We start from the raw sequence: 21,132 nt of genomic DNA, 5'->3' as shown, positions 1-21,132 counted from the left end.
AAAATAAACAAAACATAACAATAAATGTCATGAACTAGCTGTGTGCTGGTAAGAGAAGACCCAAATGCAGACTCACAGAGGCAAAGGGCAAACTCAAAAAAACACAGCTTTATTTGCTGGCTGGGAGAAACAATACAAAACTACACTGGAAAAATAAACTAAGCACTAGGGATGGGTACCGGTGTCCGGTGCCATGATGGCACCGGTTCTGACATAAACGGTAGTAACCAGACCGAAAAGCAGCGCACATTTCGGTGCTTTATTTCGGTGCTTTTTTTTCCTGAGCTGTGATACACTTCTAGCCAATCATTTTACGTTTCCGAGGATAGTAGGCGGGTCCAGGTACGTACGTTCTGTTAGAGCAGAGCTACAGATTAAAAATGTCCAAGGCGAAGCGGTCAAAAGTCTGGCTGTACTTCACAGCAAAATATGCAAACTCAGCAGCCTGCAACAAGTGCTTTAAGCTGATACTGTGATACTGTCAAAGGAGGTAACACCAAGAATTAAACAGCTGGCGACACATAGCGTTTTTTTTAAAAGCCCAGAAATGCGCCGTATTTGATAGCTTGCTGCGAGACCTCACACCGTGCACGTCGGGTGGGTTGCCAGTTATCGGACCCGGAGCAACATCCCCCAAAAACCCGAAGAATAGAGTCCTGGCCCCTAGCCCTGCCAGTGTAGCAGAAATGATGAGGATGATGATGCAGCAGCAGCCGTTCTTCTCTGCGTGAGTAGCTAATTTACGTTGAGTAGGCTAACCACGTTATTACATTAATGCATGTAAGGTGAACTAGCAAACATCATCATAGCTGCATGCGGCTGTCTTCTTGTTTGATGGCAGATACTCCCTTCACCCTGGCCAAAAAGGCTAAAATGACCAAAGAAAAAGTGGGAAACAGCTAAACATGAGAGGTTTTGGACAAAGTTTGTGTTTTTTCCATTGTTTAAGCACTGCTTCCAGCCAAGAGTGATGCCATATATGCCACATAGCTGCAGAAAAGGCTAACATTGTTATCTTTTTACAAAAAAAACCAGCTGAACATGAGAGGTTTTTGGACCAATTTTGTGTTCTCCATTCTTTAAGCACCGGTTCGAGCACCATTTAAGCACCGGCACCGTTTCAAAAGTACCGATTTGGCACCGGTATCGGATAAAACCTAAACGATACCCATCCCTACTAAGCACACAGAGAGGTGCACACAGGTAAACACACACCGTACAACACAACACAGAACAAGGAAAACACAGGGCTTAAATACACTGAGGGATAACGAGGGAATGAGACACAGGAGCAAGGTGCAGGTGGGAGTAATCAAACATGAAAAGACCAAAGCAAAACCACAAACACTGACATGAGACAAGGGAACGTCACAGTAACAGGAAATATAACACAAAGACGCTGACTTGACACTGAACAAACTGAACACGGAGCAGAGAGACAGGAGTGCCAAAGACACAACTCACTGGGGAGGCAGAAGGAACATGGAGACAAGGGTAACTAGACACGGGACACGGGGAAGGCAAAGTAACAGGAAACCTATACATGAAATACAATAAACAAAGAACATAACTAAAACCAACAAAAACACTGGGTCAGAGACCCAGTACCGTGACAATAAAACTCATGTGCTGGAGCCTTTATTGGCTGCTTGGGATTTTACATAATGGAAAAACACTTTTTAATATCATAAAATCATCAGGCCTAAACTGCAGATATACAAACACATATATGCACACTGATAAAGCAATAAACAATCTATGAAAAAATATAGTGCAACATTCTGGGTTAGAAATTAGAAATTAAAATACAGATTATATTATCACTGTTGTTAAATCCTGGGAACTTTAACAAAACAGAAACCGTCTTTCATTACACAAGAATGGAAAGAAAGAAAGAAGTTATCAAAGAAAAAGAGATTCTGTGTTTTTTCCTGTTTTTTAGTCTTTTGGTTTGTTGATGCTAGCATAGAGGTTGCTGGGAGCAGGTCCAGGAGAAGAGACTGGACATATAATGTAGGTCAAAGCTTCACCTTCTTCATCGTCTTTATGGGGAGCCTGAAAAAGAATACACAGCTTTTTTCTTTTTTTCCTTTTTGTTTCCTAACCTGCCCTGTCTGGGAGCTTTAACAAACTTTTTTGTTACAAACACATTTACTTTACGGCTCCTCTTGTGAGCCAATTTCTTTTTATTTTAATATTTTTTGTTTTTACATATGAACAGATAAGGACAAAATTACTAGCCTCTCAATGAAATGTAAAATTTTTGTCAAAATTTCCCAAGGGTTTTTCTTTAAATCAAACATAAATAATTTCCTCTTGCACACCATAACATAACTATTTCAGAAAAACACAAAAATGTCTATGTTCAATATTTTCACTTCACTGAAAAGCTTTGAGCCAGAGGCCGGCCATCTAGGAATGTAACCACAGCAGACCCCACTACATGAACATGCTTTGCATTATCTTTATTCATTGGTTGCTGTACAAACCCTTAGCTGCAGCTTCTTTGCGCACAGCCTGACACACCAACAACCACGACAGGAGTTAGCCCACACTTTAAATTGGCGAGGTGTGTTGCCACTCAGGTGCATCCACCACCCCTGCAGCGGCACTGCAGACCACGCCCTGCAACAAGGTTCTTACTCCTTACTATATATGGATGCTTGGCCAGGGTTCCTCTGCTTAAAGAGTGAGAACGTGTTGCACCAGAGGATACCCCAGGAGATAGGTCAATAACTACGCCAGATCTTCCAGCCATGTGCCCTAAAACCAATGGGTAAGCAGTAACTACCGACAGGGATCAGTAGGAGGAGAAACCCCGCAACCTTAACAATCAAATTACCTGAAGACCTGGACAGCTGTAGGTGGTCTCGGTGTAGCTGAGGGAGGCGTAGAGAACAACATCTTGAAGATCAGCCTGCACAGTGAAGACAACATAAAGACTGCTCAGTAATGTATAAAATGCAGATTCAACATATAAGTGAACAAATACATGTTTGATCTCACAGATTCCTGAATGGTTCCTGGAGCAGACGAAGTTACTGCAGAGTTTAAATTCTGTTCCTGAAACAAACAGGCAAATATGTGTATATATGTATATATATATATATATATATATATATATATATATATATATATATATGGCATAGATATGGATATTCATTGATCCTTATGTGAGCTTTTATCAGGTTTGCCATGAATTAGTGTTTTGATCCTGATGAGTGCCGCCTCTTCATGATGAGAACTGTGAGCTCTAAAATTTCTGTATAATCCGACATGTTTGTGTTATTGGGAAAGGTTGTTTTATTGCAGACATTCCAGCTTAATTTTCTATTTATTATCTGTCTTGTCCTAATGTGTCGTGCTGTTTTGTTGTTCTCGTGGCACAAATGAAGGAAAAAATCTAAAATTATCTGTTTCATTCTGATTAATAAACTCACCATGTTTTCATCCATCTGTGCTTTTTTCCCTAAAAAATAGAAAATAAGGAGTCAACTTTAACTTCCACAAACAGAATCCAGGTTTATCAACCTTTCTGTTTATATGTGAATAAATCCCACCAGCTCTTATCCAGATGCTGACGACAACAACAGCTGCTATAAGTGCTACTAAACCCAGGGCCACAATGGCAAGCCTGTACCAGGACCAGTCTGGGAAGAGAGTGAAAACATGAAAAGTATATTTTAAATGTATGTTTAAGTACATCATCTGAAATATCAGAGCATGCCTTTAATATTTACTGAAGTCTGTAGAAAGAGAGAGATATTGTTGCCATTACCTGGTAATTTTCTCAAACCATTCATGATTTCCAGCTGTTTTGTTGTCAGACCTCCTTTAATGCCAGATTCAGTCATTATTTCCAATTTAATTGTTGCTGCTGCATATATTTCTTCACCAAAAACAAAAGAATAAAATTGAAAGGATCTTTCATTCTGTATGTTCTATAACAGTTAAATGATTTGTTTATGTATCTTCATCTGAACAAAGAAACAAAACTCTGGCAACTACTCATTAGGAAGCTGTAAGAGTTTGCTTTGTATATGTAATATTGTAAATTAAAACCCATAAATGAAGTCATTACTAACACCAGTCTTAATGACTTTTGATTAAACTTTGCTCATTCACTAACAACAACTAACATTTTCTCCTAAAATTCAGAAAGAAAAAGACTTTGCTGAAAAATTGATACAGAATATTGTTGACATTACCTGGTAAGTTTGTTGAACCATCCATTTCCAGCACTTTTATTGTAGTCATTGTGTCTAATTTAACTGTTGTTGCTGTATTTGTTTCTTCACCTGAACAAAAAACAAAATTCAGTGGCCCTTTCATTAGAAAACTTTCTGTATATTCAGTCAATTAAATCTTCAGATTAATAAAACAAGATAATATCTTAGGTATTTAGACAAAATAATGTGAATTCATTTAATAAGCTCTTCAGAACCTCTCCTGGTTTCTTACCTGATGAATGATGGCTGAAGGTAAAAAGCTGCTCTTTGTTATTTTCTGTTCTTTTTAAGCTACACTTAAAGTCAGAACTTGATATGTGACCATATGTAAGGTTCAGAAATGTCACAGTAGCAGAGCAGGAAGACTGTGATGTTTTTAAATTTGAGTAATCTCTATCCAGATCTCTTCTGTTATGGATCCACTTCACTTTGTGTCTACACCGATCAAATGTCAACACAGAGCAGCTTAAAGTCACCTCATCAGCGTTCTTCTTTTCGGTCACTGGTGAAGATGAATTGCAAGAGAAAAACGAAGCAAGAACACATATTTATTTTCATATATAATGAAAATATGCTGTTCCAATGACACCACTTGAACTAAAATATATTGTGGTGTAAATACTTACTGACAACAACAGACAGATAAACCACAGCATCTGGACCTTGCTGTCTCCCTGGATTGCCTCTAAACTGTCTGCAGGTGTAACGACCAACATCCTCAGCTGTGACCTTCTTTATAACCAGTGAGCATTCTGCTGTAACACTCAGTCTGTCTGATTTGGCTTCTTCTTTGATTTGTCCAAGATTAACCAGCTCTACTGCTGGTGTGCCTCTTGAATCTCTGAAGATCCAGGTGATAGTGTCACAGTTGTGATGAATGTTGAACCGATTTTTACAAGGCAAAGTGACTTTATCTCCATCTCTGACAGTGAAGGCAAGCGGAAGATCTTCACTAAGTGCTCCTGAGAACATGAAAGAGAAACAAAAATATTACCATTACTTGTGCAAATGCAGATAATTTACATTCTTGTGCACAGAAAAAATGTGTGCACCAAACTCAGTTTTGCTGTAACAAAAGCACAGCTGTCTACATAAAGATTTCAGAATAAAGTAAATCTGAAAAGAAGTTGGAAAAAATTTGTTACATGTTAAATGTATCTTTACCTTTAAACAGAAGCACCCCCCCCCCCCCCCCCCCCCAAACATTTTAATACTTGTAGGTACATGTAGATCTTCCTTTCCTACAGTTGCATTATGCATAATGCACTGTGAGCCTGGTTTGAAGTAGAAATGCTGAGTAGGGAAAACAGTGTCCCATGGGTCACAGTGGCCAAAAATATATTATATCAAATGGTAAATGGGCTAGTTCTTATATAGCGTTTTTCTACTCTGAGTTCTCAAAGCACTTTATATGCTTTTTGTGGTTTAATACATGAAATAAAAATTTTTTTAGGGTGGTTTACCTAAACAGTTCTCATATTTCGCATAAATCGCATCATTTTGTGCAATTACTGTTGATTTAAAAAGTAAAGAAATATAAATAATGAGACTGGACTAAAATAAAGTCTTTACTCTAATATGCAGTGTCTTTGTTTATTTTCAGATCTGAAAATGTATTTTTAAAATTTGTTGTTGATATTAAGTAAAAATTATGTTTTAGAGTATTTGTAAAGGTTACCTTACCTGAATAAAGAAGCAACAAAAACAGAGAAATGTTGAATAATTTGTGATCAATCATCGCCTTTTGTTCATCTTGTCACAACTGCAACTTGCGAACTCTGTTGTACTTGTCAAAGACAAATGTCTATCTTCTTTACTTCCTGTCTCCTCTTCATTCACGCTGTGGTTATTTTTAATGTTGGTAGGTCATATGTATTCCCTTAGTTTTTACAAACGTGTAGATATGAAAGAAAAAATGAACATACATCCTTCTTTAACCAAACTGAGACAGCAGTCTTACTTACTTTAATTGAGGTAAATTAGAGTAAATCTACAGGATATTAAAATATGTGCTGTAGAGGTTTATCTCCACTGAAGCCACAGCACACTTCCTGTCCACTGCCATATATAGAAATATGTACTTGTACCAGCAATGACATTACATTGTGCAGTGTGACATTCTGTCTTGTGCAAACTCATATTGCATATTGCTTCAGTGTTTATTAAAGAACAGAATCCATGCTGATGACAGTGATCAAGACTGTGTTCTCAATGATTTACCTTGTTTGCTGGTGCTGATGTAAAGACCAGTGGTAACCGTAGCATCAAATGTGTAAACCTGAGATTGTGTTGTAACAATGTTACATTGTACATGAAAGCTGTATTGGATCTGATTGCCTAATTCAGTAGTGTTCAGCATGGTGATGGCTTGCTTGGGGATAAAATCTGTTGCTTAGTCTGTTAGTTTCAGGTAGACATTCAAACAGTACATGACCAGGGTGAGCTGGGTCTTGAAGGATTCGATTAATGCTCTTGAGACAATGGGAGCTGTGCAATTTTTCAAGTGAGGGGAGAGGACAGCTGACTATCTGCTAGGACAGCGGTCTCCAACCTTTTTTGTGCCACGGACCGGTTTATGTCCGACAATATTTTCACGGACTGGCCTTTAAGGTGTCGAGGATAAACACAACAAAATAAAACCAGTACCGGTACCAAAAAAAAAGAAGATTTATTCATAACACACAGGGAAAGACCCAGGGTAACCCAGTTAACGATAAAAATGATGAAAAAAAAAGAAGATAAAACTGATAAAAACCATGAAAACCATAAACTTCACACCTGAGTCTCAACTCTCGCGGCTAGGTACCAAATGACTCACGGACCGGCCCCGGCAGCGATAAGAGGACACCAACAGTTTCTCAGGGATGTTATTCTTTCTGAGAACCCTCAGAAAGTAGTTTGTTTGTTTGTTTGTTTGTTTGTTTGTTTGTTTGTTTGTTTGTTTCTTTCTTTCTTTCTTTCTTTCTTTCTTTCTTTCTTTCTTTCTTTCTTTCTTTCTTTCTTTCTTTCTTTCTTTCTTTCTTTCTTTCTTTCTTTCTTTCTTTCTTTCTTTCTTTCTTTCTTCACAACCTCAGGAGTGTGTGTTTGGCAAGTCTGGTCCTTCCTGCTGTTGACTCCCAAGAAGCAGAAGTCTGAGACTCTTGCCATACAGACCCTGTTGATGGTGACTGGCAGGATGTCATCTGCCTTCTTCCTGAAGTCCACAACAAGTTCCTTGGTCTTTACGGTGTTCAGGAGCAAGTTGTTGTCCACGCTGTCAGCCACTGGGCCATAGGCAGATGCATCCCCCCCAGAAATTAGTCCTCAGGCTACAATCAGTCTTACGGTCAGTAAGACTAAAATAGTGCTTCTACTTAGAAAAATCCAACATTTCACTTCCTTAGTCACTTCCTCATTTTATGTTCCACTTCTATTTTTATTTAAAAGGGAGTTGTTCCATCTTTGCTGGATTGCTCTGCTCGTTTCTCTGCTGGAGAAACTCTTGATGGAGAGCAGTGGGCTGGTTTGTGTTCTTAGAAGAGAATCTGTGTGGACTTGTGGAAAACACTAACTTGTAGAAACCAAGAACTTCTCTAGTGTTGATCTTCTATTTGAACTCTAATTTAATGTAAATAAATGGCCTGAACTTCTATGATCGAGTCCTGCATTTGAGTGTTGCCTGTTTAGTGATCCCTGAAAGTTTTCTTTCTGAAAGCATCCTGATGAGACTATTCAACACTGTTTATTTCTTTATTTGCATATTACATTATGTGTGTACACTAATATTCAAAGCCCAATAAGCTCATCAACAAATACGAGATGCAAAGGAACAGATGTAAAGCATAAAACAGATACATTTATTACTGATATAGTTGATATAAAGACAAACTAGCATGAGTTATAGCCAGTGTTACCAGTCCCATTCTGAAGAAATCACGGTGTCAATGAAAGCTCCACAGAGGCAAAAAATAAATTGCTGAAGAGGAGCTGGTCAGGTGCTCCAAAAAAGCACTACCATCCCTTTCAGACCTCAACATTGGAGTCAACTAAAATTATCCATAACAAGAACACATAGGTTTTAACAACTGAACAAAAAATAATTTGCACAGAGGTGTTCTAACTAAGAGATAAAATGAATGTTAACATGGTTGTCCAACTAAAAAACAAGAGTTGATGTTGACATTGATGTTTTTGGTCAGTGGGTCTGACAGAAGCAGCACGGTCAGTCAAACTCCATCAGAAGAGCAGACATTTTCACAGTTTACTGCTCCATCGTTTTCATTATTACACACCTTTAAAAAACAAAATGGCATTCTCACACATCAATACCATCTGACAAGTCTACATTTTGTGATCTTTGGGCATCCATTACTCTGCTTTTAGTGATTATTACCCAACAAAATGAGATTATAAAGGTATATTTGTCATTACAGTTTATTCATTTTGTAGACAACCTTGTCCAAGTCACTTCAGAAAATAAGTGCATTAAAGGTCAAGTTAGCATGCACTTGGTCCACAAAGAAAGAATGTAATAAATATTTAATAAGTCTACTTTAAAAACTCACAGTGTTTGTATCCATTTTTGCTGGTTTCCCTGACAAGACAAGACAAGACAAGGACTCAACTTTTGCTTCCACAAACAAAATTCAAGTTAATCCATCCTGCTTGGTAATATTCTGACACTTAACTCTTTTGTATATGATGATGATGACCACAACAGCTATTAGGAGTGCTAAACCCACAGCCACAATGATAAACATCCACCAGTCTGGTAAAGAATGTAAACAAGAGTCTAAGGAGCTTGGAAATAAAGCGACTGGATGTAAAATTCCTTAAAGATGTTTCAACTCTCATCTAAGATGCTTCTTCAGTTCATGCAAACAATATAACACAAACAAGAGAAATCTGTTTGCTGATTTATGTTCTGTTTAAAACAAATTAACATAAGAGGGGGAAAAGAGGCAGCACATGTCACAACTCGGGCTACATCATCAAATTACTGTTTTATTGATCTGCATCTTCTTCCTTAATAATGAATATTGGCTAATCCTGTATTGCAATGATATTAAGAGCTACTTATTAATATCAGTTTGAAGCTACTTCCACTTACATAGATACAAGCAACATAAAACATTGCATATAAAGGAGTGACATGAATACACGAACAAAAATCAGTTTAGGAAAAAGTAGATATCAAAATAGAAAAACAGTACATTTCTTCAAAAATGTCATTTAGATGATTTTAAATGGTTATTCTTACCTGTTTTCTTACTCTTACTTGGCGACAGTAATCTTACAGATGTACCACATGTCTGTGTACAAGATATCTGTCATTACCCGGGATTCTGAGAGATAAATTGTTTCTTTCTTTTTTCTTTTTTAATCTAGGTTTACAGTCTCTCTTTGTCAAAAACATGCAGACTACTGTTAATCTCTCAGTGCTGTTGTTTGACCCAAAGGTAAATACAACTCATCAAGACAACCTGGTTGTGTCTATCTCAGTTTATTTCAGATTTCATCAACAACTCTGTCACTTGGAATAGACTCCACCCAGCTATGATTCTAATCTAGATATATGCTTAACAAAATCTGTGGATGTGTGACCTCTGGGTATCAAGGACTGATGAAAACATTCCTCCTGTCACATACTCCTGTTTTTGTCCTTTGTTTCTCAGCTGTCATCCTGTGTTCTTTCTCTCCTCTGCCTCATTTTACAGTTTTATCTCACTCGAAATGTGTCTCCCACCATGTGAAGATGAAACGGATGATGTTAAATATTCCCATGTAATTAATTTGTCTAAGAACCCGGAGCGTTAAACCCCAGCAATACACATAGAAACTCCTGATCGATCTCTCTGACTCAAAGCTTCCCTGATAGTACAAATGTCCTCCATCTGTAATGGAGTCTATTTTGTCTAGCAGCTCGTGGACTTGGAGCCTCTCATCCATCTCTTCATTGTTGAACACGTGGTACAGACCGCTGCAGTTTTTAAGCAGTTCCTTCAGGTTGTTGTCTTTGCTGACAAACTTCTCTATGTCAATGGTGTTTTTCAGTCGGTCTCCATATGTGAACAGCACCATGGTGTGTTTGGAAACGTCAGGACTCAGCATTGTCTGCAGGCTTTTCAGCCCTTCCTGCTCTTGTTTGGTGAATCTTCCGAGCTGGAGGACGAGGAGGAAAACGTGAGGACCTGGAAAGCTCAGCTTGAGTGCTTTTAACATCTCTGCTTTCACCATGTTTATAGACAACCGAGTGCTGAAGAGTCCAGGAGTGTCGACCACAGAGATTCTGCGACTCTGAACATCAGCTTCTACTTTCTGACTACACAGAGTCACTGGGCTGGAACTGATCTTACAGTCAAACGCCTTCTTTCCCAGGATGGTGTTTCCCGCTGAACTCTTCCCCACTCTCTCCTGCCCCACCAGCACCACCCTGAGGCGTGAGCCTGAAACAACACAGGTCATCAGGTGGCGTTACACCAGTGTATCAGTATGCTCACCACCTGTGCACATAATAGCTCATTTTATAAACAGCAGATAACAATAAAAAGCATTTCAGACAGCATGTGCTTTTTCTCTTGATGTAATTTATTTTAAAAGGATCACTTTAACAAGAGTGAATGAATAGTGTGCTATATAAATCCAATCCATTATTAGTATTATTATTTTATTTTATTTCTTTTAGACTTAATAATCCAGAGGGGCACGTTTGACCAAACGTCCGGCCTGTTCCAGCCTGTTTGCTTTGATCACCTTTGAGTCCATCAGTGGCAAACAAAGTGACACACACACACACACACACACACACACACACACACACACACACACACACACACACACACACACACACACACACAGTTATCAATCAGTTATTGCTTTTGAATATAGGAACATAATTAAAAGGTTCAGTGTGGATAATGTGTTCTACTGACATACAACATAAGGACATGTCAAGGGCTGCAGACAAAAAAATCATAAAAATAATTAATGAAACAAGATGCTAATCTATATCTGTATCTGAGCAGCAATCAGCCTTATGATAAAGATAATATGGTGACAGAACAGGAAAAATAAACAATATTTATGAAATATAGTTTAAAGTTTATCTAAATTTTTCATAGGGCTGGAATGATCTAACTAATTACTGCAATCCTTTGTGTTTTACTGTATGTTGCATCCTGTTTCATCTTTCACTCTGAAATATATATCTTGTTTGGGAACCCCGGCATATGCAGCTGCAACAGCAGCTCCAACAGCAGCTCCAACTCCAACTCCAACAGCCGCTCCAGCAGCAGCTCCAGCAGCAGCAACTCCAGCAGCGGCTGCACCAGCAGCAGCTAAACCTAGACCTCCAGCAGTAGCTCCAATAACAACACCCTTTAGAACAGCCTGAATAAAGGAGTTGTCTTCCTCTGCCTTTCTTCTTGCTTCTTCAAGATTCATGTCTGGATATTTTTCCAGAAGTTCTTTAATCTTTTGTTTTATGGCTCTCTCGGCCTCTTGGAACATTTCGTTGGTGTAGAAGCCTCCTCCATTTAGTTGAATCATTGCACTGATCTTCAGCAGCAGCTCTTTAAGCTGAGAGGGATCTCTGTCATCATTGTCAAAAACATGATGATTTCTGTGACACTGACTGATGAAGCGGCGGAGATCTGGATTCTCATTAATTAATTTTTCTATGGAGGAATGTCTTTTCTTCAGCTCATCTCCATGGGTAAACAGTACCATGGTGTAACGTGATGCCTCTTTTCCAAATATTGTCTGAATGATTTTCACTGATTTTTGTTCTTCTTTTGTGAATCTGGTTGGCTGGAGCACAACCAAAAAAACATGTGGCCCAGGAGCAGCAAAGGACATGCATCGAGCAATCTCTCTCCTCACCTGCTCTTCAGATTGTTTTGTGTCACCCAGTCCTGGTGTATCAATTACAGCCAGTTTAAGGCCACCAAACTCTCCCATCTTTTTCTCACACACTTCTGTCACTGAGGAAGAAGTCAGCTCAGATTTAAAAGCATCTCTTCCTAAGATGGTGTTTCCTGCTGCACTCTTCCCAACTCCAGTTTTCCCAACAAGTACAATCCTGAGATCTGTGAGAGAACACAATAATGTTACCTGTTTGCCCCCATCAGTTTATTTTATCTACAGTGGTCCCTCGCCATAACAGGGTTTACCTTTCAAGGTCTTGCTCTTTCGCTGATTTTTTTTTTGCAATTTTGCATGCTTTTTCTTTTCTTTTCCCCCCCACACAAATGTGTTTGGCATCCTGATTGGCTGTAAACAACTGTCAATCAGTCTCCTAGTGCCATGTCTCCTGTACAGTACAGAATGCGTTCAGCTTGTCAAATTTACATAAATCTTCGATCGCTAGCAGTGTGACTCTGAAGTGCTGTACCGTCAAAGGCACCTGCGGTAGCACTCAAAAGGCAGAGGAAGATGCTAACCAACGCACAAAAAGTTGGATCTTTTGACATGCTAAAGGAAGCTAAAAGTTACCGTATTTTTCGGACCATAAGGCACACCAGGTTATGAGGCGCATTAAACGAAACAAAAGAGTCAGATAAGTCAAACTTTACTCAACTCGTTCTTCTTGCTTCGTCTACTTCTGTCCCATTGATTCATTAATATTGAATTCTCTCACAGCTGCTCTATTCCCATGTCCTGCACCTGAAAACAGGGTTTAATCTTTGGTTTCATTCCATAATACTGGACTTATTTTTCTACGAAGGTTTGAACTTCGAGGGTGTTTAAACAAGAGAGAAAAGTGCCTGTCTGAGAAAAGTGTATAAAGTGTGTAGTGAGGGGTTTTACAGCCTTAAAACATCTACAGTGGCTTGCAAAAGTATTCGGCCCCCTTGAACTTTTCCACATTTTGTCACATTACAGCCACAAACATGAATCGATTTTATTGGAATTCCACATGAAAGACCAACACAAAGTGGTGTACACGTGAGAAGTGGAACGAAAATCATACATGATTTCAAACATTTTTCACAAATAAATAACTGCAAAGTGGGGTGTGTGTAATTATTCAGCCCCCTTTGGTCTGAGTGCAGTCACTTGCCCATAGGCATTGCCTGATGACTAAATAGAGTGCACCTGTGTGTAATCTAATGTCAGTACATACAGCTGCTCTGTGACGGCCTCAGAGGTTGTCTAAGAGAATATTGGGAGCAGCAACACCATGAAGTCCAAAGAACACACCAGACAGGTGAGAGATAAAGTTATTGAGAAATTTAAAGCTTAGGCTACAAAAAGATTTCCCAAGGCTTGAACATCCCACGGAGCACTGTTCAAGCGATCATTCAGAAATGGAAGGAGTATGGCACAACTGTAAACCTACCAAGACAAGGCCGTCCACCTAAACTCACAGGCCGAACAAGGAGAGCGCTGATCAGAAATGCAGCCAAGAGGCCCATGGTGACTCTGGACGAGCTGCCGAGATCTACAGCTCAGGTGGGGGAATCTGTCCATATTAGTCGTGCACTGCACAAAGTTGGCCTTTATGGAAGAGTGGCAAGAAGAAAACCATTGTTAACAGAAAACCATAAGAAGTCCCGTTTGCACTTTGCCACAAGCCATGTGGGGGACACAGCAAAAATGTGGAAGAAGGTGCTCTGGTCAGATGAAAATAGGAACTTTTTGGTCAAAATGCAAAACACTATGTGTGGCGGAAAACTAACACTGCACATGACTCTGAACACACCATCCCCTACTGTCAAATATGGTGGTGGCAGCATCATGCTCTGGGGGTGCTTCTATTCAGCAGGGACAGGGAAGCTGGTCAGAGTTGATGGGAAGATGGATGGAGCCAAATACAGGGCAATCTTGGAAGAAAACCTCTTGGAGTCTGCAAAAGACTTGAGACTGGGGCGGAGGTTCACCTTCCAGCAGGACAACGACCCTAAACATAAAGCCAGGGCAACAATGGAATGGTTTAAAACAAAACATATCCATGTGTTAGAATGGCCCAGTCAAAGTCCAGATCCCCCCAGGCCACCCCGCTGGACACGCCACTGTCTACACAATGTTGATTCTTGGCTCCACCTTGCACTACAGCAATAACCTCCTCATTAGGTTGGCAGATAATACAACTGTGGTGGGTCTTATTAGTAACACTGATGAGTAGGGATGGGTACCGGTATCCGGTGCCATTATGGCACCGGTTCTGACATAAACGGTAATAACCAGACCGAAAAGCAGCGCACATTTCGGTGCTTCATTTCGGTGCTTTTTTTTCCCTGAGATGTCATACACTTCGGATTCTAGCCAATCATTTTACCTTTGCGAGCGTAGTAGGCGGGTCCAGGTACGTACGTTCTTTTAGAGCAGAGCTACAGATTAAAAATGCCCAAAGCGAAGCAGTCAAAAGTCTGGCTGTACTTCACAGCAAAAGATGCAAACTCAGCAGCCTGCAACAAGTGCTTTAAGGTGATACTGTGAAAAGGAGGTAACACCTCGAATCTGATGAAACACCTGGCGACGCATAGGGTTTTTTTAAAAGCCCAGAAATGCGCCGTATTTGATAGCTTGCTGCGAGACCTCACACCGTGCGCATCTACTGCGGGTGTGGTGCCTGTTATTGACCCGGAGTTAGCAACATGCACCCGAAGAGGAGAGTCCTGGCCCCTAGCCCTGCCAGTGTAGCAGAAATGATGACGGATGATGATGGCAGCAGCAGCCGTTCTTCTCTGCATGAGTAGCTTAATGTTGTTCGTGTGTAATTTACATTGAGTAGGCTAACCACGTTATTAAATTAATGCATGTAAGGTGAACTAGCAAACATCATCATAGCTACATGCGGCTGTCTTCTTGTTTGATGGCAGATACTCCCTTCACCCTGGCCAAAAAGGCTAAAATGACCAAAGAAAAAGTGGAAAACAGTTAAACATGAAAGGTTTTGGACAAAGTTTGTGTTTTTTTTTTTTTTTTTTTTTTTTTCCATTGTTTAAGCACTGCTTCCAGCCAAGAGTGATACCATATATGCCCTATAGCTGCAGGGGATAACCCTTTTTATAAAAAACAGCTGAACATGAGAGGTTTTTGGACAAAGTTTGTGTTCTTGATTCTTTAAGCACCGGTTCATGCACCGTTTAAGTGCAGGGATAGTTCAGTAGGTAGAGTAGTGGCCCCATGATCGGAAGGTCGGGGGTTCAACTCCACTGAACGGCTACCCTGAGGTACCCCTGAGCAAGGTACCGTCCCTACACACTGCTCCCCGGGCGCTGCATTGATGGCTGCCCACTGCTTCACTGGGTGAATGGGTTAAATGCAGAGGAACTATTTCCCCATGGGGACTAACACGCACACTTTACTTTACTTTAAGCACCGGCACCGTTTCAAAAGTACCGGTTTGGCACTGGTATCAGATAAAACCTAAACGATACCCATCCCTACTGATGAGATAAACTACAGGAAGAAGGTGAATCAGTTGGTTACTCAAAATAAATGGTGCTGCTGTGAAGAAGGTGAGCAGCACAAAAATTTCTGGGTGTGCACATTACACAGGACCTCTCCTGAACATGCAACACTGCATCACTGGCCAAGAAAGCACAGCAATGCCTCTACTTCTTCTGTAAACTGAGGAAAGCAGGATCCCCAGTACCCATCCTGTGCACTTTCTATCATGTCACCATTTTCAAAACAAAGTTGGCATATCATCCTGCAAACCCTGACTACAAATCTGTAGAACTCTGCCTATGGTTCCTAAGTGCTGACAGGGTGACCTTCTTGTAGTGTTGATCTTCTTGGGATGTCCACTTCATGGCCTGTCTCTGACATAGCCTTCAATTTGGAGATGGTAGTAGGACTTATTCCAAATAGTGATGCAGCAATGATTATCGTCACCTGAAGTACCAGAAGCTCAAAACTAGAGTTAACAGCAGAATAAGCAATTTGGTATTGAGAGAGGAGATTTAGCAAGTTTTTCATTAGTTTTTTTTTTAAAAACATAATTAATATTTTTTTATGCAACCCCCCCCCCCCCCCCCCCAAAAAAAAAAAAAAACCCTGTACAGTAACTATAACTGGTTCATGTAAACAGCAGGAGTTTTTGCAGTTGCAGTAGTTAGACTAAAAAAATGTGTCAGACAGATGGAGGAAATGCTCTGAAGCTGAGGTTTGAATTATTATTATTTATTGGGTTTTTTTTGCCTGTCCCGTTTGGTTCTTTTGGCATCAGAATTATTGTCTAAAAGCAAAGAAAGATGCCCAACGGATTTCCTTTACCAAATGGACCATCCCAGCCTTGCCGTATTGGTCTATTTGATTCACCTTTTATTGTTTATTTTATTTTATTTTCACTTGCTAAATACAGGATGGACTTGACTGGGGAAAAGAAAGGGGAGAAAGAATAAGGGAAACAAAAACAGCGTTGAAAAGGAACTGTGATAAAGGGCTAAAAACAAAAACCAACAAAACAAACAGACAAAAAATACATATATCAATCACCTGGATCACCTGTTGAGAAAGAAAAAAGAGAAAACAAGCAAAAAAAAAAAACCCCAGACAGTAAGGTTTGAATTAGACACAAAGATTCAAATATTTTGGGTAGAGCTCAGAGTGACATGACTTTGTTTGCTCTTTTTTTTTTTTTTTTTCCCAGAACAGATTATTTCCTGGATTGCTGTGCACTGAATATGAAAGCCAGATCAGTTTCTTTTTATCCCTGTGGTTACACAAGGCCACAAAAAGCACTTTTTTTTCCTCTCTTGGCTCTTGGCGAAGGCGGTCGCACTTTTCTCCTCTCCTCCTTCCCCTTATCTTCCCTGCTTAGCCTCTTGTGTCCTTGTCCTGTCTCGTGTGTATTACTTTCCCTGGAACAGTCTCTCACTGTCGTTCTCTAAAACCTAAAAGAGAATTATGGATTTGATCAACTGGTCTCTGAATGCTATTGACACCCTTTTCTCAACAAGAAGACTGGGCTTGGGAGAGCCCGAGTGCCCTGGAGGGACATTCCCTGCCGGATACACGATGGACGGGTGGCAGAAATGGAGGATCATGTGCCTGGCGGGACTGTCGATCGAGGACGCTGAAGATATCTGATCGGAGCTGGCTTGGCCCTGGCTTATCAGAGAATTAATTCAAACACCCCCCCCCCCCCCCCCCCCCCCCCCCCCCCAGGCTGCCCGCTGGAGATTGAAACGATGGGACGAGGTGCGACTTCTCACACCGGACGCAGCATGGTTAACACCTTGGAGACGCTTACAGCTGCCGTAAAGACTCAAAATAACACCATTGAGCGTATATTGGGATACATCAAAGAGAGGCCTGCTCAAAATGAGACCCTTGAGCGAAAGTTGGAACACATCGCAGAACGGCTCACTGCAGTTGTGGGGTCTCAGAATCAAAAGCATGACAACACCACGGGACGGAAGTTTGATACCCTCATGGGGAGGCTCGCGGTTCTCCAACGGGAAATTGAGAGACCAGTGTCGGAGTGTTAAGAACAGCTTTGAAATTCTCCTGAGCTGCTCGCATAAAAGAAAAATCAACAACATCAACATGCAGACACCACGGCGCCAGCTGCGGGCCCAAGGCTGGAGCCGAACAAAAGCTCCCAGATAACGACTGTGTGTTGACTATTCTTCCCATTCCATGCAAGGCCACCTGGGTTGGCTGGCAGACTGTATACTTAGCCTGATAGGGCGGAGGACACTGTCTCAGCTGAACTCTGGACACGCGCACACACATATACTTACACTGATAAGCACGTACTCATCCCCCTCCCTTTCAAAATGCTTGTTTCCTGTGTGCCGCGCTGGAATGGTAGCGCTGTGCAGGATGACTGCTGTGTTTCCTTCGGATTTCTCCTCACCCCCTACCCAACCTTGTGGCTTGTCACGTGCTCCAATGTTGTACTGTGGACATTTATGTGCTCTCTGTGCAGAGGAGTTTTTTTTTGTTTCCTGTTCTCATGCTGTCCTCCCATAGGTGCCCAGCATGAGTATAGGTCTCTTTTTCCTCTTCTACTTTCCCATTGTTGTGTACTTTTTCAGTGTTTTCCTGTAACGCTGCCAATCTCCGACCTGTATTCCCATGTGATGTCTATGTTGTGTGCGTAAGTCGGGGGGGTTTCTATTCCACTGCGGGGCAACCTGCATGTGGCCAATAGAGTCTTTCATTCAACAATGAGCTATTATACGAAAACCCGCTGAGAACATGTGAGTCCCCACATGTCGTTTTCACGTCCCACGTCTCAGACAAAGTAAAACGTGAGACACATTTCGTTTGATGTGGTGTCCAACTTGTGTCGTTTAGTTTATTTCAGTGTTTTATTTTTGAGAACACATGTTATACTTGTTTTAGCAGCTCATTTTTAACTAAAACTGTTATTAAGAATATTATGATATAGGATTTTAGTGCTGTTTGTGGATATTCTGAAGACTGATGTAAAGTTGTCTTCAGAAACGATCAAGTTATGTGTTTTTAATATTCATTTCAGCTGCATCCTAAACTCTATTTTATATATTATTCCAGTGTAACAAACAAATCTGTCTAGTCTTTACTGGAACCTTTCAAAATAATTCACAGTTGAAACACTCCAACTCACAACAGAGCATCCCTCCATCAGGTCCAACCTACTATCAGTGGCTCTAAGGTGCCTGTGCTGATAGCTCTAGGTCTAACAAACTGCATTCAAAACAGGTGGGTTATGTGGTGGCTAACTGTCCAAAGATATAATGGGCATAACAAACTTAAAAAAAAAATTAAAAGAGGACCATGTGAGACATGTAAATCAGAAATTCTAGTAAAGTTTTTTTTTTTTTTTTTTTCTCTTCTTTTTAAAATCTCTAGTAAATGGCCACACAGAGACCAAGTTCACGCGCTATTTGCAAGCCACACACCGAGTATTCACTCTGAGATTCTGGAAACGACATTCAACCTGCAGCCATTTTGTTAAGGGCAACTGCCATTAGTGAAGCTAGACTGAAAAGTAATAGCCTGGACTGAAGTCTTAAAAACAATGGAGACATACCTTTTATGATTTAATTTTAACCTTGCTGTTTTTTCTCTCTCTCTCTTTTTTTTTTTTTTTTTAAACCTTGGATACTTCTTTTCTTAAAGAAAACTAATAAAATAGAGATCGCCCCGTGCTTTAATTCTGAGATGTTTATTATAGAAATTAATTTTAAATGAGAGTGAAAGTGATAAAAGTACTCACCTTCCAATGCAGGTTTGCCAGCCATGTTTTTGTTTTTTGTTGTTTGTTATTTCCTAAGCAGTTGATCAAGTGTGTTCACTTTCTGGGGGTGACATTGAATAGTTTCGTTTCACTGAAAGAGCTGTAATATAGTCTGACCGTAAACTCCTCCCCAAGTGACACAAACAAGAGGTGGAGTAAATAACTTAGCTGCCCTCCAAATCCCGGTATGGCAGTGTAGGAAGTCAGAGACTCAAAAAATCACCCGTTTCTCTGAATCCGACTTAGTATTGATGATCACCCCCTGTGATTTATTTAGGCTTCATCTATTAGTCGGTCAAAGGTTCGCTGTTATTTATTCACACACAGGAACAGAATAGACAAAAGATTCTGTAAACGAGAAATCCATTTTCCAAATCTGACTTGGGGGAGATATTACAGTGTTTAGAGATGATATATGTAAAATAAAATAGATGTAGTGACATCATAAAACGCCTCAGCAAGCGTGGTGTGAGACGAGTATTAATTAACTCTATTCACAATGAAAGTATATCACTCTATATTTAAACAGATAAAAATAAAGGCAAAGTATGTAAATACTTAAGAGCCCGTTCCCTTCCCTCTCCACCCTCCTTTATCTTTGAAGTTTCTGCTCTCCTTCGCTCTCTGGCGCCTTTTCCCTTGAGGCTTTTAGTAGGTGCAGCAGGTGAGCTGTTGTACACTTGTTTTCCATTTTCTTGTTTACCTCAGTATTTAAAGTTACAGTAGGTAAAAAACAAATCTTCACTACATCAGTTCAGCTGCTGAATTTGAACAGTTTAAAGTCAGACAGATGTGATTCACAGATTTGACCTAATAGTCAGGACACCGTGTATTTTCAGTAACGTCAGCCCCTCCTTTGCTCACGCCTTATGTAAACAGCCGTCCATAAGTAGCCTGTTTGAATTTTTACAGTCCTTAGGAGAAATTGGGGAGGGAGATGACTCCCGGGCATTCCTGAGTCTTTCGGGCCACGGCAAAGGCGGCCCGAGGAGGAGTGGGCACTGCGGCTGCTGCCTCTGTTAGTGTGTCTCAGCTTGCCCACCTTTTCGCTGATGTTTGTGAAGGGACCAGCTGGTTGACGCAGCGAGGGAGGTAGTAGTAATGCTGCCAGAGGACCATTTGACCGCGCGACCCATAACGCCATGAGGGCAGCCACGACCCTGAGGAGATGTTTCTCTGCAGGGCAGCAGGGTGCACCAAGGTCGTTATCTCCAACTCCCGACACAATTTGCTTCCTCTGCGTCAGGAGCGCGCACCGGGCAGGGACAGCGGATCCAGTTGACTCCGCCTTCATTCCAACCTGCGAGACGTGGAAATAGTGATGTTTTACTTTTGTGCGTGCGGGGGGAAGGGGGCGGGGGGGGGGGTTGTTACGTTATGGTTCAGTGTATGGATTACAACAGAGCGTTCTACCATAGCTCTTTTCTTCCACAGTCTACTTCCTACAAAACTTTATACATTTCAATGAAATTGTAAAGCTGAAGGATCAAGATTACTCAATTATTTTGGGCTAGCAGCATGAACGTAAAACTGTTAAAGACTCAACTTGAAATGCAGACAAAATTAAAGAAATAAAATTGTTAACATTATAAGGCAGATTATACACAATTACTCTTCAGTGTACCCATGGAAAACTTGCTGTCACTGTGAAAACGTTTTACAAGGCAAACAACGAAAAGCTTTTTTGTACATGTGGGCTTTCCACACAGAGCTGGTGGAACCATTGCATACACCTGTCCCACT

The 21,132-nt window shown here is 40.6% G+C and overlaps 2 protein-coding genes across 3 annotated transcripts; both read right to left on the bottom strand.

Annotated features, from left to right (window-relative positions):
• Positions 1 to 131: 131 nt before the first annotated feature.
• Positions 132 to 6,182, bottom strand: LOC112436061 (uncharacterized). Its single transcript, XM_024805270.2, has 10 exons — positions 5,913 to 6,182; positions 4,856 to 5,191; positions 4,462 to 4,731; positions 4,209 to 4,298; positions 3,779 to 3,889; positions 3,561 to 3,650; positions 3,441 to 3,469; positions 3,007 to 3,063; positions 2,843 to 2,917; positions 132 to 2,055 (listed from the first exon to the last, which is right to left on the bottom strand). The coding sequence occupies exons 1-10, from the start codon at positions 5,965 to 5,967 to the stop codon at positions 1,939 to 1,941; spliced, it is 1,230 nt and encodes a 409-aa protein (XP_024661038.2). The 5' UTR covers positions 5,968 to 6,182; the 3' UTR covers positions 132 to 1,938.
• A 1,772-nt stretch (positions 6,183 to 7,954) lies between these two features.
• LOC101472101 (GTPase IMAP family member 9-like) lies at positions 7,955 to 19,588 on the bottom strand. 2 transcript variants are annotated; one of them, XM_014411590.3, is made up of 2 exons: positions 19,369 to 19,588; positions 7,955 to 10,654 (listed from the first exon to the last, which is right to left on the bottom strand). In XM_014411590.3, the coding sequence occupies exons 1-2, from the start codon at positions 19,391 to 19,393 to the stop codon at positions 9,933 to 9,935; spliced, it is 747 nt and encodes a 248-aa protein (XP_014267076.3). In that variant the 5' UTR covers positions 19,394 to 19,588; the 3' UTR covers positions 7,955 to 9,932. The 2 variants fall into 2 exon arrangements, with proteins under 2 accessions (XP_014267076.3, XP_004568468.3); XM_004568411.5 differs by lacking the exon at positions 7,955 to 10,654 and adding an exon at positions 10,682 to 12,295 and having other exon boundaries at positions 19,369 to 19,547.
• Positions 19,589 to 21,132: the final 1,544 nt, after the last annotated feature.

The sequence above is a fragment of the Maylandia zebra genome, linkage group LG15 (assembly GCF_041146795.1).
Source record: "Maylandia zebra isolate NMK-2024a linkage group LG15, Mzebra_GT3a, whole genome shotgun sequence".
Lineage (NCBI taxonomy): Eukaryota > Metazoa > Chordata > Actinopteri > Cichliformes > Cichlidae > Maylandia > Maylandia zebra.
The sequence above is the reverse complement of the archived record's forward strand: the minus strand, read 5'-3'. Positions and strand labels throughout refer to the sequence as shown.

Coding starts and splice junctions, on each gene's coding strand:
- LOC112436061 (XM_024805270.2), bottom strand. CDS start 5,967: ATGATTGATCACAAATTATTCAACATTTCTCTGTTTTTGTTGCTTCTT. Junction 4,299..4,461: donor CTTCAGCCATCATTCATCAG/GTAAGAAACCAG, acceptor TTTTTTGTTCAG/GTGAAGAAACAAATACAGCA. Junction 2,056..2,842: donor ACAGCTGTCCAGGTCTTCAG/GTAATTTGATTG, acceptor ATTCTTTTTCAG/GCTCCCCATAAAGACGATGA.
- LOC101472101 (XM_004568411.5), bottom strand. CDS start 19,393: ATGGCTGGCAAACCTGCATTGGAAG. Junction 12,296..19,368: donor TGGCAAACCTGCATTGGAAG/GTGAGTACTTTT, acceptor GTTCTCTCACAG/ATCTCAGGATTGTACTTGTT.